Source organism: Oncorhynchus keta, chromosome 33, assembly GCF_023373465.1.
Source record: "Oncorhynchus keta strain PuntledgeMale-10-30-2019 chromosome 33, Oket_V2, whole genome shotgun sequence".
Taxonomy (NCBI): Eukaryota; Metazoa; Chordata; class Actinopteri; order Salmoniformes; family Salmonidae; genus Oncorhynchus; species Oncorhynchus keta.
Window position 1 is genome coordinate 1,840,930 of NC_068453.1, and position 14,140 is coordinate 1,855,069.

The 14,140-nt window shown below is 41.5% G+C and overlaps 1 protein-coding gene across 2 annotated transcripts in view; it reads right to left on the minus strand.

Annotated features, from left to right (window-relative positions):
• Positions 1–734: 734 nt before the first annotated feature.
• Positions 735–14,140, minus strand: part of LOC118370495 (AP-2 complex subunit mu) — a 47,099-nt gene continuing 33,693 nt past the window's right edge. The window contains exons 7-13 of one of the 2 annotated variants that reach the window (XM_035755533.2): positions 9,563–9,710; positions 8,045–8,059; positions 7,336–7,467; positions 7,091–7,226; positions 6,760–6,857; positions 3,541–3,652; positions 735–3,363 (exon numbers count right to left, since the gene is read on the minus strand). In XM_035755533.2, coding sequence (XP_035611426.1) covers positions 3,229–3,363; positions 3,541–3,652; positions 6,760–6,857; positions 7,091–7,226; positions 7,336–7,467; positions 8,045–8,059; positions 9,563–9,710 — 776 coding nt within the window. In that variant the 3' untranslated portion in view covers positions 735–3,228. The remainder of the gene's footprint in view (positions 3,364–3,540; positions 3,653–6,759; positions 6,858–7,090; positions 7,227–7,335; positions 7,468–8,044; positions 8,060–9,562; positions 9,711–14,140) is intronic. The other variant, XM_035755535.2, reaches the window with a different exon arrangement.

The following is a 14,140-nucleotide window of genomic DNA, read 5'->3' on the forward strand; positions in this document are numbered from 1 at the left end:
TTAGGTAAATCCGCTCCTTTGGAGAATTAATCACTCTTTTTTTCCTCCAGTCTCCCTCACTGCCGGTTCCCTCTTCTCTCTTGTAGGGGGAAGAAAATAGGTGATTAGTACTGTCAGCTGTGCTTAACCCACCTCTGATCACCTTTACTCACATGCCGGGCTGGGCTACTATCCGTGGGACCAGCCTGCCCCCTGGTGGTCCTTCCACAGTAGTGACTGGGTGTGTTGAGGCCCCATCCAAAGTTTAGTTAATAACTTCACCATGCTCAGATATTCAATGTATGCTTTTTTTGTACCCAACCACCAATAGGTGCTCTTCTTTGCGAGGCATTGGTCTTTGTGGTTGAATCTGTTTAAAATTCACCTGCTCGACTGAGGGACCTTACATATAATTGTATGTGTGGGGTACAGAGATGAGGTAGTCATAAAAATAAAACACTATTACTGCACACACAATTAGTCCATGTGACTTGATAAGCACATTTTTACTCCTAAACTTATTTAGGCTTGCCATAACAGTGGTTATACTTAACACATTTGTTTTTGATGAATAATAAACACAAAAAAACAATTCCAGTGACAAAAAAATACTATTTGAACCCATTTTAAATTCAGGCTATAACACAAAAAAACGTGGAAAAGGTCAAGGGGTGGGAATACTTTCTGAAGGAACTGAAACTGCAAGGCAGAAACTGAACTTCTGCTGCAGAAATAAGTCAATAGACACGATTCCATTGGTTACACCTTTCTTTTTATTGGGATTACCTTGACAGTCACAAAGTTACCAAATGGAGCCCATTGAAACATTGAAGCGGAGGGGGCAAGCCCCCAGGACTCTCCCTCCCCATCTCTCAGGGTGTGGCATGACATAGTGGGCATTGACCAGAGAAAGAGACTAGGTCTGAAATGGCACCCTATTGCCTATATAGTGCACTACTTTTGGCCAGGGCCCATGGGGTTTTGGGAATAGTGTGCCATTACAGACAGCCAGAGAGACACATTTTAGTGTTAATTAGTAGAATGTAGTGACAGAGAAAAAGAGAATGGAAACTTTGTAGTGTCACTCAGTGTTTGTTGCAACTGCTCAGACAATCTGATAGCCTTTGTTGAATACACACAAAACGCCACAATGGAAGCAGAAGGAATATGGGAAGAGCAATGCTATCTCAAGCCACACTCAGTGAAAATGTGGAATGTTTTAAAATTTTAATTTGAAATGCAAGCAGTCCAAGTCCAGTAGGCTGAGAGGAGTTGAGCACTCAGGGCGCCATTTGGGATTGAGACTAAAAGTAATGTACTATACAGGGAGCCATTTGGGATCGAGACTAAAAGTAATGTACTATACAGGGAGCCATTTGGGACACAGCCCATCTCCCGATCTCTGGTAACACACACCATTGTGCCATAAATCCAAACCCTTTCATTAAACGGATTTCAAAATGAAGTTGTAAACAATATTTTTGTATGGGTGGTGGAAAGTCAGTGCACATGGAGTATAGCAGTTTATTGAAGCTTAAAAGGATAGTTCACCCAAATTACGATTTGCTTTTCTTACCCTGTAAGCAGTCTTTGGACACGGTATGAGAACAAGTCATGCTTTCGTTTAGTTTCCCTGGCACCGTTGCTACATGCTAACATTTTAGCATTTGGGCCACAAGTCCCATTGAAGTCTTGGAACTGATATTACCAATTTTTATGCATATTTTCTTCATTTAACTAGGCAAGTCAGTTAAGAACAAATTCTTATTTATCATGTCCAAATGTATGAACGTGATGCATGACAAATGCCAATATTGGTCCCATGATTTGAATGAGATTTGTGCTAAAACGTTAGCACGTGATAACAGTGCCAGGGAAAGTAAACCAAAGCATGTTGTTGTCATACCTTGTCCATAGACTGGCTTACAGGATAAGGAAACCAATGCCAGTGTAATTTGAGTGAACTATCCCTTTAACTGGACAAGAAATACACCCATGCTAATGTAAAGCGTATGGGACGGTCAGAATTCCAGACTCCTAATAGATGTTGAGCAGAACATGGTCCTGGGGAAGAATAGCAACACAGACACACGCAGAGATCCGCTCAACTGAGTCTCTTAAACAGACACCGTCACTAACAGCAGACTCTTGAGACCGTAACAGCTGGCTCTGCTCGATTCATACAATATAGAAATGTGTTTATATATATTTATATTCAGACAGATGTATGCCGTTCTCAGTTTGTCAATGAATTTAGTTTGTTCCTAAAACTGACAATTTTGGTCACACAGAATGAATCTCTGCAGCACAGACAGAAAACGACAGGAACCACAGATAAAACATCTTCATTATTATATCTGCGTAAATAGAGGTATCATAAATGACAATGACACTAACTCACAGCTATTGGAAATAGTAGAGGACTTGAGTGTAGGAAAAGGCAGCGAGCGCGATGGAATGGGGGCCAGAGAGCTTTGAGAAGCACGACAAAGCACTAAATACAAAAACACAAGACGATTCATCACTAATATACTAAAGGGAAGGCGGGGTGTTACAAAAACACAACGTATAAAATGTATTGGAAATGGCATGACACTTAATGGATGCATCTACACTGCTGCACACTACACACTAGGCTAAAGAGGGACTCCACCGGTTGGTTATACAGATACAGGGGCAGGGCTGGGGAGAGAGAGGTAGGACAGGAGAACAGAAGAGCGACACACACTACTACACCAGCATCAAGAGAGGGAGGGCAGCAGTTACCCCTCTGACACATGGTCAGATCTGTGGTTATTGGCAAGGGGTAGTCATCCACTAATTCAGTGCCATGAGGAATAGATGGGTAGAACAGGAATTGTAGACAACTATGGTAATGTAACTTGTGGCTTTAATTTGACCAGAGCCCTATGTTGCTCTGCTCAGTAGTACTATATGAAGAAACTACATTTCATAGGGGTGGAATGGATTTTTTGTTGAGATTAAAAGAGGTCGAAGACCCTTTAGATGCAGATGGTGTTTTTTGTACTCCACAGGACGTTTGCATTATCTATACATTTATGTGTTTAATCATTTCATAATTTTCAACACTTTTGAAAGCATGGTCCTGTTTTTTAAAAATTAGTTTTCATTTGTCAGCCAGCGCATGGGAAAAAACAGAATCGATGGGAAGGTAGCGATCCCATGCTGTTGTCTTTCGCTCCCTCCTCCCTGTTGCACCGCTCTTTCTGCCCGATCGCGAGGGGGCGGTTAGCAGCGTGTCTCGTAGATGCCGCTGCGGCCGATGTAGCGCACCCATTTGATGACGTCGTGGTCACTGTAGTTCAGCTTGGGCTCGAACACCTTCAGGTAGCGCACCTTGAGCCCGGACGGAGCAAATGGCACCTGGGAGACCATAACAGAACCATAATGACACCTGGGAGAGAGTTCCATATTTGACAGAACAGAAATGTTTGCACATCTGGGTCATTCAACCATAGGAGTTGGCTATACAGCACAAACTGACCTGGAGCTCAGCTACAGTAGAGATGACTGTGTAAAGGAAATAAAAGACCTAATCACCTCAAAGTTCATGGAGATGGGAGGGCGCGCCCACTTCTTCTTGTCGTTGGTGGGCAGCAGCTCGATCTCGGCACTGATCTGAGACTCCTTCATCCCTGCCATACGCTTGATCCTGGAAACACATATACCCACATACAGTTTACACCATTCCACAGCACACACACACACACACACACACACACACACACTAGGGATGGGCACGGTTAATCTAAATGGTTGTTAGTATTCCAAGTATTAAGAGATATACACACACAGACCAATCAAAAGTTTAGACACACCTACTCATTCAAAGGTTTTTCTTGATTTTTTTCTATATTGTAGAATAGTGAAGAGATCAAAACTACAAAATAACACATATGGAATCATGTAGTAACCAAAAAAGTGCTAAACAAATCAAAAATAGATTTTTCTAAGTTTTCTTGATGACAGTTTTGCACAGCTCTTGGCATTCTCTCAACCAGATTCACCTAGATACATTTTCCAACAGTCTTGAAGAAGTTCCCACATATGCTGAGCACTTGATGGCTGCTTTTCTTTCACTCTGCGGTCCAACTCAATCCAAACCATCTCAATTGGGTTGAGGTCGGGTGATTGTTGAGGCCAGGTCATCTGATGCAGCACTCCATCACTCTCCTTCTTGGTTAAATAGTCCTTACACAGCCTGGAGGTGTGGCAGTTTCATCATATCCCTTGATGGTTGTTGCCCAGACTGCACTTGAAGACAATTTCAAAGTTCTTAGAATTTTACAGATTGACTGACCAATTTGTAAGTATTGACTTAAATGTAAATGTAAATGCCAGTTTCATCATATCCCTTGATGGTTGTTGCGACTGCACTTGAAGACAATTTCAAAGTTCTTAAAATTGTACAGATTGACTGACCTTCATGTCTTAAAATAATGATGGACTGTCGTTTCTCTTTTCTTATTTGAGCTGTTCTTGCCGGAATGGACTTGGAATTCTACCAAATGGGGCTATCTTCTAAAATAAATTTTGTTTTGTGTAACACTTTTTTAGCTACTAAATGATTCCATATGTGTTATTTCATAGTTTTCATGTCTAAATAAAGAAAAACCCTTGAATGAGTAGGTGTGTCCAAACTTTTGAATGGTACTGTATATATATTTTTTGGGGGCCCATTTTTACAACTGAGAAAGCTTAGTCTTCATGAAATATTACATATCAGCGCGACAAAACAAACCCCGGCAAGAAGTCACAATGCGCTTTAAGAGTTCTCCAGCGTTGCTTCGATCAGTCAGTATGAGACAGCTGGTGTTCTCATTTGCATGTAGGCTACTCGACTGTATTATAAAAAAAATACCATTTACAAGTGGAGTCAGCTATGAACGTTACAGCAGTAAAATATAATTCTCATTTACATAGACAAGTTCAACAATATACACCACCTACTGCGGTGCAACGGTAGTGCTGTTATCGGCTTGATCTCTTGCAAACACTTGCATGGAAAAGTCGACCCTAAGCAACTATAGCATGTTTGAACTATAATATTCACCATCAAAAAAGGTTCCAATATTAAACTCAACATCCAAAAGAAAAACTAGCAACTAGCCAGATAGCAACTCCAGCATTCAAGTTCATTTGGCTGTAGACTAATCACCCACCGGTAGGCTATACACATTTGCAAGCAATGCGTGTGTGGATCTGTTTGCTAGCCAGCTAAATTTGCTAGCTAGCTTGCGCCACTTACTAGTTGCAGAGCTGGCGTAGTGATTATTATCCATAGTGTCCAGCATGTGGACACAGGTCTTGCAGAGGAGTCTAAAATATGGTCCAACTAACAAGTTTTGAGCTCGGAAAATATTCTCAATCCTTTGCTGAATGAAAATCTCCAACAATTCAACTATCATTTATAATGAGTCTCATTTGTAATGAGAGGGACATAGCTAGATATACAATAGAAGTCAGAAGTTTACATAAACTGAGTTTAAATGTCTGTGTTTCACAATTCCTGACATTTAATCCTAGTAAAAATTCCCTGTTTTAGGTCAGTTAGGATCACCACTTTATTTTAAGAATGTGAAAATGTCAGAAAAATAGGAGAGAGAATGATATATTTCAGCTTTTATTTCTTTCATCATATTCCCAGTGGGTCAGAAGTTTACATACACTCAATTAGTATTTGGTAGCATTGCCTTTAAATTGTTTAACTTGGGTCAAATGTTTGGGGAGCCTTCCACAAGCTTCCCACAATAAGTTGGGTGAATTTTGGCCCATTCCTCCTGACAGAGCTGGTGTAACCGAGTCAGTTTTATGGGCCTCCTTGCTCACACACGCTTTTTCAGTTCTGCCCACAAATGTTCTATAGGATTGAGGTCAGGGCTTTGTGATGGTCACTCCAACAACTTGACTTTGTTGTCCTTAAGCCATTTTGCCACAACTTTGGAAGTATGCTTGGGGTTATTGTCCATTTGGAAGACCCATTGATTTGCACTTTTCGCATCAAAGTGCGTTCATCACTAGGAGACAGAACGCGTCTCCTTCCTGAGCAGTATGACAGCCACGGGGTCCTATGGTGTTTAAACTTGCGTACTATTGTTTGTGCAGATGAACGTGGTACCTTCAGGCATTTGGAAATTGCTCCCAAGGATGAACCAGACTACAATTTATTTTCCTGCGGTCTTGGCTGATTTATTTTAATTTTCCCATGATGTTAAGCAAAGAGGCACTGAGTTTGAAGGTAGGCCTTGAAATACATCCACAGGTACACCTCCAATTGACTCAAAATATGTTAATTAGCCCATCAGAAGCCATGCCAAGTCATGATATTTTCTGGAATTTTCAAAGCTGTTTTAAAGGCACAGTCAAATGTGTGTATGTAAACATCTGACCCTCAGCCACACACACAGTCCGGATTAGTTGATAAAAACAAGAGTTTGCAGCTCTTAGGGCCCTGGTTAGCACTCATCGATCGCTCGACCCCGCGTGTCGTGAAAGAAAGTCCCCAATTAAAACCTTTTTTCGGTCAGTAGTTTATAGATGACTGCGAAGCATACACATTCATCAGGCTGGCACATAACCTGGGTTGAGTTCATTAGGCACGAAACAGAAACAATTTACTGAAACAGGGAGGGACTACCTGGACATGCCCAATATGTTTCTATTCCCCCTCCCCCCGGTTGCATTATGTTTTCCAACGTGAGCCCTAATAAACAGGACCCTGGTACGGATAACCTGAGAACGACAGTGAGGAAAACTTACTTCCAGACGATGGCGTTCTCGCTGGCCTTGTACTTGGCCTTGCCCTTCATGCAGATCACCTGGACCCCGCTGGTGTTGAGAGGGGTGGGGATGCGCACCTGGGTAGTAAGAACATGGAAAAAGACATTCAGCTCAGTGGATCCATTCCCCATCTACAAACACTCATTCATTAGTTAATGGGTGAGACCAAGGGTGCATCCGAAATGGCTGTTGAGCACTACTACAAAAGTAGGTTATTTCAGGACTTTTACCTGACCGTGATGACCACGACCTGGTCAGGTACTGTGTCCAAATGCTCATATGGTACCCCTATATCCCTCTGTAGCCATACCTCAATTTTCTGAGCCAGAAGCGAGGGCTTGAAGTTGGACTTAATGACCACCTTGACTTCAAGCTTGGTGCGGCCCACCTCCCTGACAAGGGGGATGACACGGAAGGGTAGGATGATGTCCTTGGTGGTGCGGTACCTGTGGAGAAGAAGAGGCAAACACACACACACACAAAACGGACACACGGTCAGAGCCTGTGTGTGAATGTGTGTGTGCGTGTGTCCGTATCACACAGGCTGCTGGTTACCTCATGAGCTCACACTCTCCGTCCGGAGGAATGAAGCTGATGCTGCGCTCAGCGTCAAACTTGCTGAGACGCACACACTGGTGGAATGTACAGTCGTCAATGGCTATGGATTGCTTACCGCCACCACCGCCACTAAGAGGAAGATAAAGAAGAGAGGGAGGGAGAGAAAGGTGTTTAAAGGGGACAAGACACACACACACTGGAGGGGAAACCTAAACTAATCATAATACACAGACATTTTAATGTCTGTGTATTACAAAATGGATGACAGTGAGATTTAACGACTAACACAAATTTACAAAGAGTATGAATTTCAAATTTGAGCTGATGCACACACTGAACTCCTTCATACTGAAATACACACACACACACACACACACACACACACACACACACACACACACACACACACACACACACACACACACACACACACACACACACACACACACACACACACACACACACACAAATTGCCTGGTCAGTCTGACTTGCATGCCATGTCGCGTTCAGAAGGATGCAACATTTGATTATGAACACTACCATCCAATTCTACATGTCAGAAAATCAGACACACAACATTGCTCTGTAGTGAACGCAACCATGTGTAGACAAAACGATGGACAGACAAGACAGACACACACAGAGGCAGATTGAGGCAGACTGAGTATGGAGAGAGCAGTCTGACCGAGTGAGTGATGTACACTACCTGCCCCCCAAATCACTGAGGTCCAGCACAGAGAGGGAGAAAATAAAAACACAAATCAAGGGGGAACACACAGAGCTTGACACTGACACTTAAAATATTAGCACTCTTAACATAATGCCAGGAAATAAAAAAAACTTCATAGAAAAGGTGATGGAAAATGATGAACAAAGTCACATTTTTCCCACACTGTTACGTTACAGCCTTATTCTAAAATGGATCCAATACAAATATCCCTCAATCTAGACACACTTCCCCAAAAGGACAAAGTGAAAACAGGCTGAGAAATCGTTGCACATGAAGTACAAATAAAAAACAGAAATGCCTTATTTACATAAGTATTCAGACCCTTTGCTATGAGATTCAATTGAGCACAGGTGAACCCTGTTTCCATTGACCATCCTTGAGATGTTACTACAACTTGATTGGAGTCCACCTGTGGTCATTTCAATTGATTGGACATGATTTGGAAAGGCACACACCCGTCTATATTAAGGTCCCACAGTTGACAGTGCATATCAGAGCAAAAACAAAGTCATGAGGTCGAAGGAATTGTCAGTAGAGCTCCGAGACAGGATTGTGTAGAGGCACAGATCTGGGGATGGGTACCTAAACATTTAGGGATGGGTACCTAAAAAAGGTTCCCAAGAACACAGTGGCCTCCATCATTCTTAAATGGAAGACGTTTGGACTCTTCCTAGAGCTGGCCGCCCGGACGAACTGAGCAATCAGGGCAGAAGGGCCTTGGTCAGGGAGGTGACCAAGAACCCGATGGTCACTCTGACCGAGCTCCAGAGTTCCTCTGTGGAAATTGGAGAACCTTCCAGAAAAACCACCAAACAGGCCTTTATGGTAGAGTTCTAAAATGCTAAAAAAAAAGTGTAAAACCTGTTTTCTCTTTGTCATTATGGTGTAGTGTGTGTAGATTGATGAGGGGAAAAAAAGATTTAATCAGTTTTAGCCTGGTCCCAGATCTGTTGTGTTCTTGCCAAATTCATTGATGTCATTGGCAAGCCAAACATTGTGGAAACAGGATGCACCTGAGCTCAATTTCGTGTCCCATAGCAAAGGGTCTGAATATTTACGTAAATAAGGTATTTCCACTTTTTATTTTTAATAAATTAGCTTTTTTAAATGATTTTTTTTTACTGTTTTTGCTGTCATTATTCAGTATCAGTATTGTGTGTAGATTGATGAGGGAAACTGGTTATTGAATCATTTTTAGAATAAGGCTGTAACGTAACAAAACGGGGAAAAGGTCAAGGGGTCTGAATACTTTCCGAATGCACTGTATATATATATATGTTTTAGACCAGAGGAAAGAGTTCCTCCTACTGGCCCTTCAACACCAGTTCCAGCAGCATCTGGTCTCCCATCCAGGAACCAACCAGGACCAACCCTGCTTAGCTTCAGAGGCAAGCCAGCAGTGGGATGCAGGGTGGTATGCTGCTGGCAAATCAATCAAATAAAAGCAGTTCAAATCTAAATATTCAAAGCCGGCCACACCCGTTGTCCCCTCACCTTTTGCCCGTCGCCTCCTCGGAGGCGCCCCCCTTGCCCTGTTTGTCGATGACGATCTTGTCGTTCATGCCAAATTTGCACTCCGGCATGCCGCTCAGGTAGCTTTTCATCACCACGCGGCCTGAGACGTGGGCGCTCAGCACCTGGCCTGATTTGAGCAGAAGAAGAGGTTACCATGGAGCAACACTGAAGGCAGGTAACCGGTTCAGGAGAGCTGTCAAGGAGTGGTTTACACATTAAAAACAGGCAGGTGGCGGCCTCTAGTGTCCACACTGGCACTATACCACTCCTCTAAATTTGCATTCATCGTCATATTTATTTAACCTTGATTTAACTAGGCAAGTCAGTTAAGAACACATTCTTATTTACAATGACAGCCTACCGGAGAACAGTGGGTTAACTGCCTTGTTCAGGGGCAGAACAACAGATTTTTACTTTGTCAGCTCTGTGATTCGATCCAGCAACCTTTCGGTTACTGGCCAACGCTCTAACCACTAGGCTACCTGTCACCCAAAAATATTATAAATATATTGGCACCCTTGCACTTTTCTTAAATAATTCCCTATTTCTGCTAAAATGTTTGGTTTACACACCTTGTTATTGGATTTTTAACATTGCAGAACCAATTTCTGTGCTACACACAGGATTTTTTTGTTTAATTTTTACATTGTAATTTCAGAAAATGTCCATAACATATCTGCAGTAATAGTGTAATGATAGTGTTTCACAGGTGTTACTTAACCGCCAGCGATATTGGCCTATTGATTTCTCCCACCGGAGAGGCATCTGTTGTCAAAATGGGAAAGCTGTTATCTAGCGGAAATCGCTCTGTCATTTCGATTTAGATGGCCACAATGATTCCCTTGCAGTATTCAGTGCTTGATTTCTCACATAAACAGAAATTGAGCATACAGTGTAGACTATTAGAAACATGGATATTACACAGGATTTCCCACTAGATAACACCGCCAAAGTCAGAACAGCTTTCCCACGTGTACAACAGATGCCGCGTCGGCGGGAGAACTCAATAGGCAACAATCTTAGGTGTAGCACCTTTAAGTCTACTCTTTTAATCGTGGGGTTGCTATGCTGCCTCTGGTACTGGGGGTCTTGAATGTGTGCAAGACATCATGAAATCAGCAGATTATCAAGGTGTTTTGGAGTCCAATGTTCAAACCAGTGTCCAGAAACTGGGTCTCCATCGAAGATTGTGGGACTTCCAGCAGGACACATATCAAAAAGCAGCCAGGAATGGTTCAAATCACATCCAAAACCAATGGTGAGATCTGGTGGAGGGCACCTCTCAAAAAAAAATTAGAGCAGTTTGTTGCTGCCAAATTGATAGCAGAAAGGTACAGCAAGCTCATTGAAGCCTTTGTCTGCAGTAATCTTGGCCAAAGGCTGTGCAACAAGCTCCGGGGTGCTACTAATTTTGTCCATGCCATTTGTCTTTATTTTCTAAACTGATTTTCAAAAATGCACTTGGTTCTGCAATGCTGAAAATCCAATAACATGGTGTGGAGACCAAAAGTGTTTTTCCATTTCAACTTATTTTAGAAGAATTTGGGACATTTTTACAAAAAGTGCAAGGTTGACAATATATTTGGCCGCAACTGTAAAGCCTAGTAGCCTAGTCTTTGTAATGTGAGATCATGATAGATCATTGGATCACTGACCTTATCTAGTCTTGGTGATTGTAGATTGTGCATATATAGTGAGCTCCAAAAGTATTGGACAGTGACACATACTTTGTTGTTTTGGCTCTGTACTCCAGCACTATGAATTTGAAACATTACAATGACTATGAGGTTAACATGCAAACTGTCTTTTTCATCCATTTCGGGGGAACCGTTTAGAAATTACAGCACTTTTAGTACATAGCCCCACCCCCGCCATTTTAGGGGACTGAAAGTATTGGGACAAATTCACTTATGTGTATTAAAGTAGTCAAAAGTGTAGTATTTGGTTCCATATTCCTAGCACGCAACAATTACATCAAGATTGTGACTCTACAAACTTGTTTCGATTTTTGTGCCCAATACAAATGTACAGTAAATAATGTATTTTGTCATTTCCGAGTCCCTTTTATTGTAAATAAGAATAGAATGTGTTTCTAAACACTTCTACATTAAATGTGGATGCTAACATAGTGTCACGCCCTGACCGTAGATTGCTTTGTATGTTTCTATTTTTGTTTGGTCAGGGTGTGATTTGGGTGGGCATTCTATGTTTGTATGTCTAGGTTTTGTATTTCGGCCGGGTATGGTTCTCAATCAGGGACAGCTGTCTATCGTTGTCTCTGATTGGGAATCATACTTAGGTAGCCTGTTTTTCCACTTTTAGTTGTGGGTAGTTGTATCCCTGTTTAGTGTTTGTTTCACCTTGCAGGGACTGTTTTGGGTTTTCCTTTTGTTATTTTTGTATTCATTGTTCAGTTCCTTACAATAAAGATGAACGTGTATCCCGATGCATTTTGGTCTGACGATTCCTCTTCTTCTGATGAAAGCCTTTGCACATAGTGAATAATGAGTGAGAAAGACGCAGAAATATCACCCCCCCCCCACAAAAAAATGCTAACCTGTTATGTTATTGTAAATGGTGAGAACTTAGCATGTCTTGGGGGTATGATATTTTTAAGTCTAACTTTCTCACTCCTCTCTATTCACAATTCATTCAGGACTATCCGTCATCATGGTAGCGTCCACATTAATGTAAAAGTGTTTAGAAACATTATTAACCGCACCCACTGAATTATTAAAAAATATGTATTTCTTACATAAATAAGCCGCACATGTCAATAAACCGCAGGTACCTGTACATTGAAACAAATTAACTTTACACAGCCTTTAAACGAAACACGGCTTGTAACAAAAATTAAACAGTAGCCTACCAAGAAAGTAATTGGTCACTATCTTCCTCCTCCTGTGCACTGAAACCACTGAAGTCATCTCCTTCGGTGTCGGAGTTGAATAGCCTCAGAATTGCTTCATCCGATGTTGGATCGCTGCCCTCTTCAACACACAGCAGTCCAGCCTTTCGAAACACGTTGATGATAGTGGATGTTTTTGACAATGCTCCACGCTGTCAGCAGCTCTATTTCCTTTTCCAACAGCCAGATCGATCACCTTCAACTTGAAAGCTGCATCATATGCATTTCTCCGTGTCTTTGCCATGATGAGGGTGACAAAATTACTACCGTAATCAGAATGATGGGAAGTTTGAGCGCGCTCGATTTACGTCACATTATATAGTTTTATGGCGGCATGAATCTTGTGAAAGCGGGAAAAATCCATAAATTAGCCGCGTCATTGTTTAAACCGTGAGGTTCAAAGCGTGGGAAAAAAGTAGCGGCATATAGTCCGGAAATTACGGTAAGTAGCTGTAATAAAAAGGTGCCCAGAGTAAACTGCCTGCTACTCAGCCATAAAAGCTAAAATATGAATAGAATTAGTAGATTTGGATAGAAAACACTGAAGTTTCTAAAACTGTTTGAATGATGTCTGTGAGTATAACAGAACTCATTTGGCAGGCAAAAACCTGAGAAAACAATCCAACCAGGAAGTGGGAAATCTGAGGTTTGTAGATTTTCAAGTCATTGCCTATCGAATATACAGTGTATATGGGGTCATATTGCACTTCCCAAGGCTTCCACTAGATGTCAACAGTCTTTAGAACCTTGTTTGATGCTTCTACTGAGAAGGAAGGGGGAATGAGAGCTGAATGAGTCAGAGGTCTGCCAGAGTGCCATAAACTGACCACGCGGCGTTCACATGAGAGGTAGCTTGCGTTCCATTGCAATTCTACAGACAAATTAATTCTCCAGTTGGAACATTATTGAAGATTTATGATAAAAACATACTAAAGATTGATTCTATACATCGTTTGACATGTTTCTACGAACTGTAATATAACTTTTCGTCAGAACTTTCGCTTGAACTTGAGTTTGGATTGTGTACTAAACGCGCAAACAAAAAAGAAGGTATTTGGAAATAAATGCACTTTATCAAACATTTATTGTGGAACTGGGACTCCTGGTGGGAGTGCATTCTGATGAAGATCATCAAAGGTAAGTGAATATTTCTAATGCTATTTCTGACTTCTGTTGACTGCACAACATGGCGGATATCTGTATGGCTGTTTTGTTGTCTGAGCGCTGTACTCAGATTATTGCATGGTGTGCATTTTCGGTAAACCTTTTTTGAATTCTGACACAGCGGTTGCTTTAAGGAGATGTTTATCTAAAGTTCCATGCATAACACTTGTATTTTCATCAATATTTATGATGAGTATTTCTGTAAATTGACGTGGCTCTCTGCAAAATCACCGGATGTTTTGGAACTACTGAACATAACACGCCAAAGTAACTCAAATTTTTGGATATAAATATGAACTTTATCGAACAAAACATACATGTATTGTGTAACATGAAGTCCTATGAGTGTCATCTGATGATGATCATCAAAGGTTAGTGATTCATTTTATCTATATTTCTGCTTTTTGTGACCTCCTTGACTGGAAAAAATGGCTGTGTTTTTCTGTGACTTGGTGCTTACCTAACATAATCCTTTGGTGTGCTTT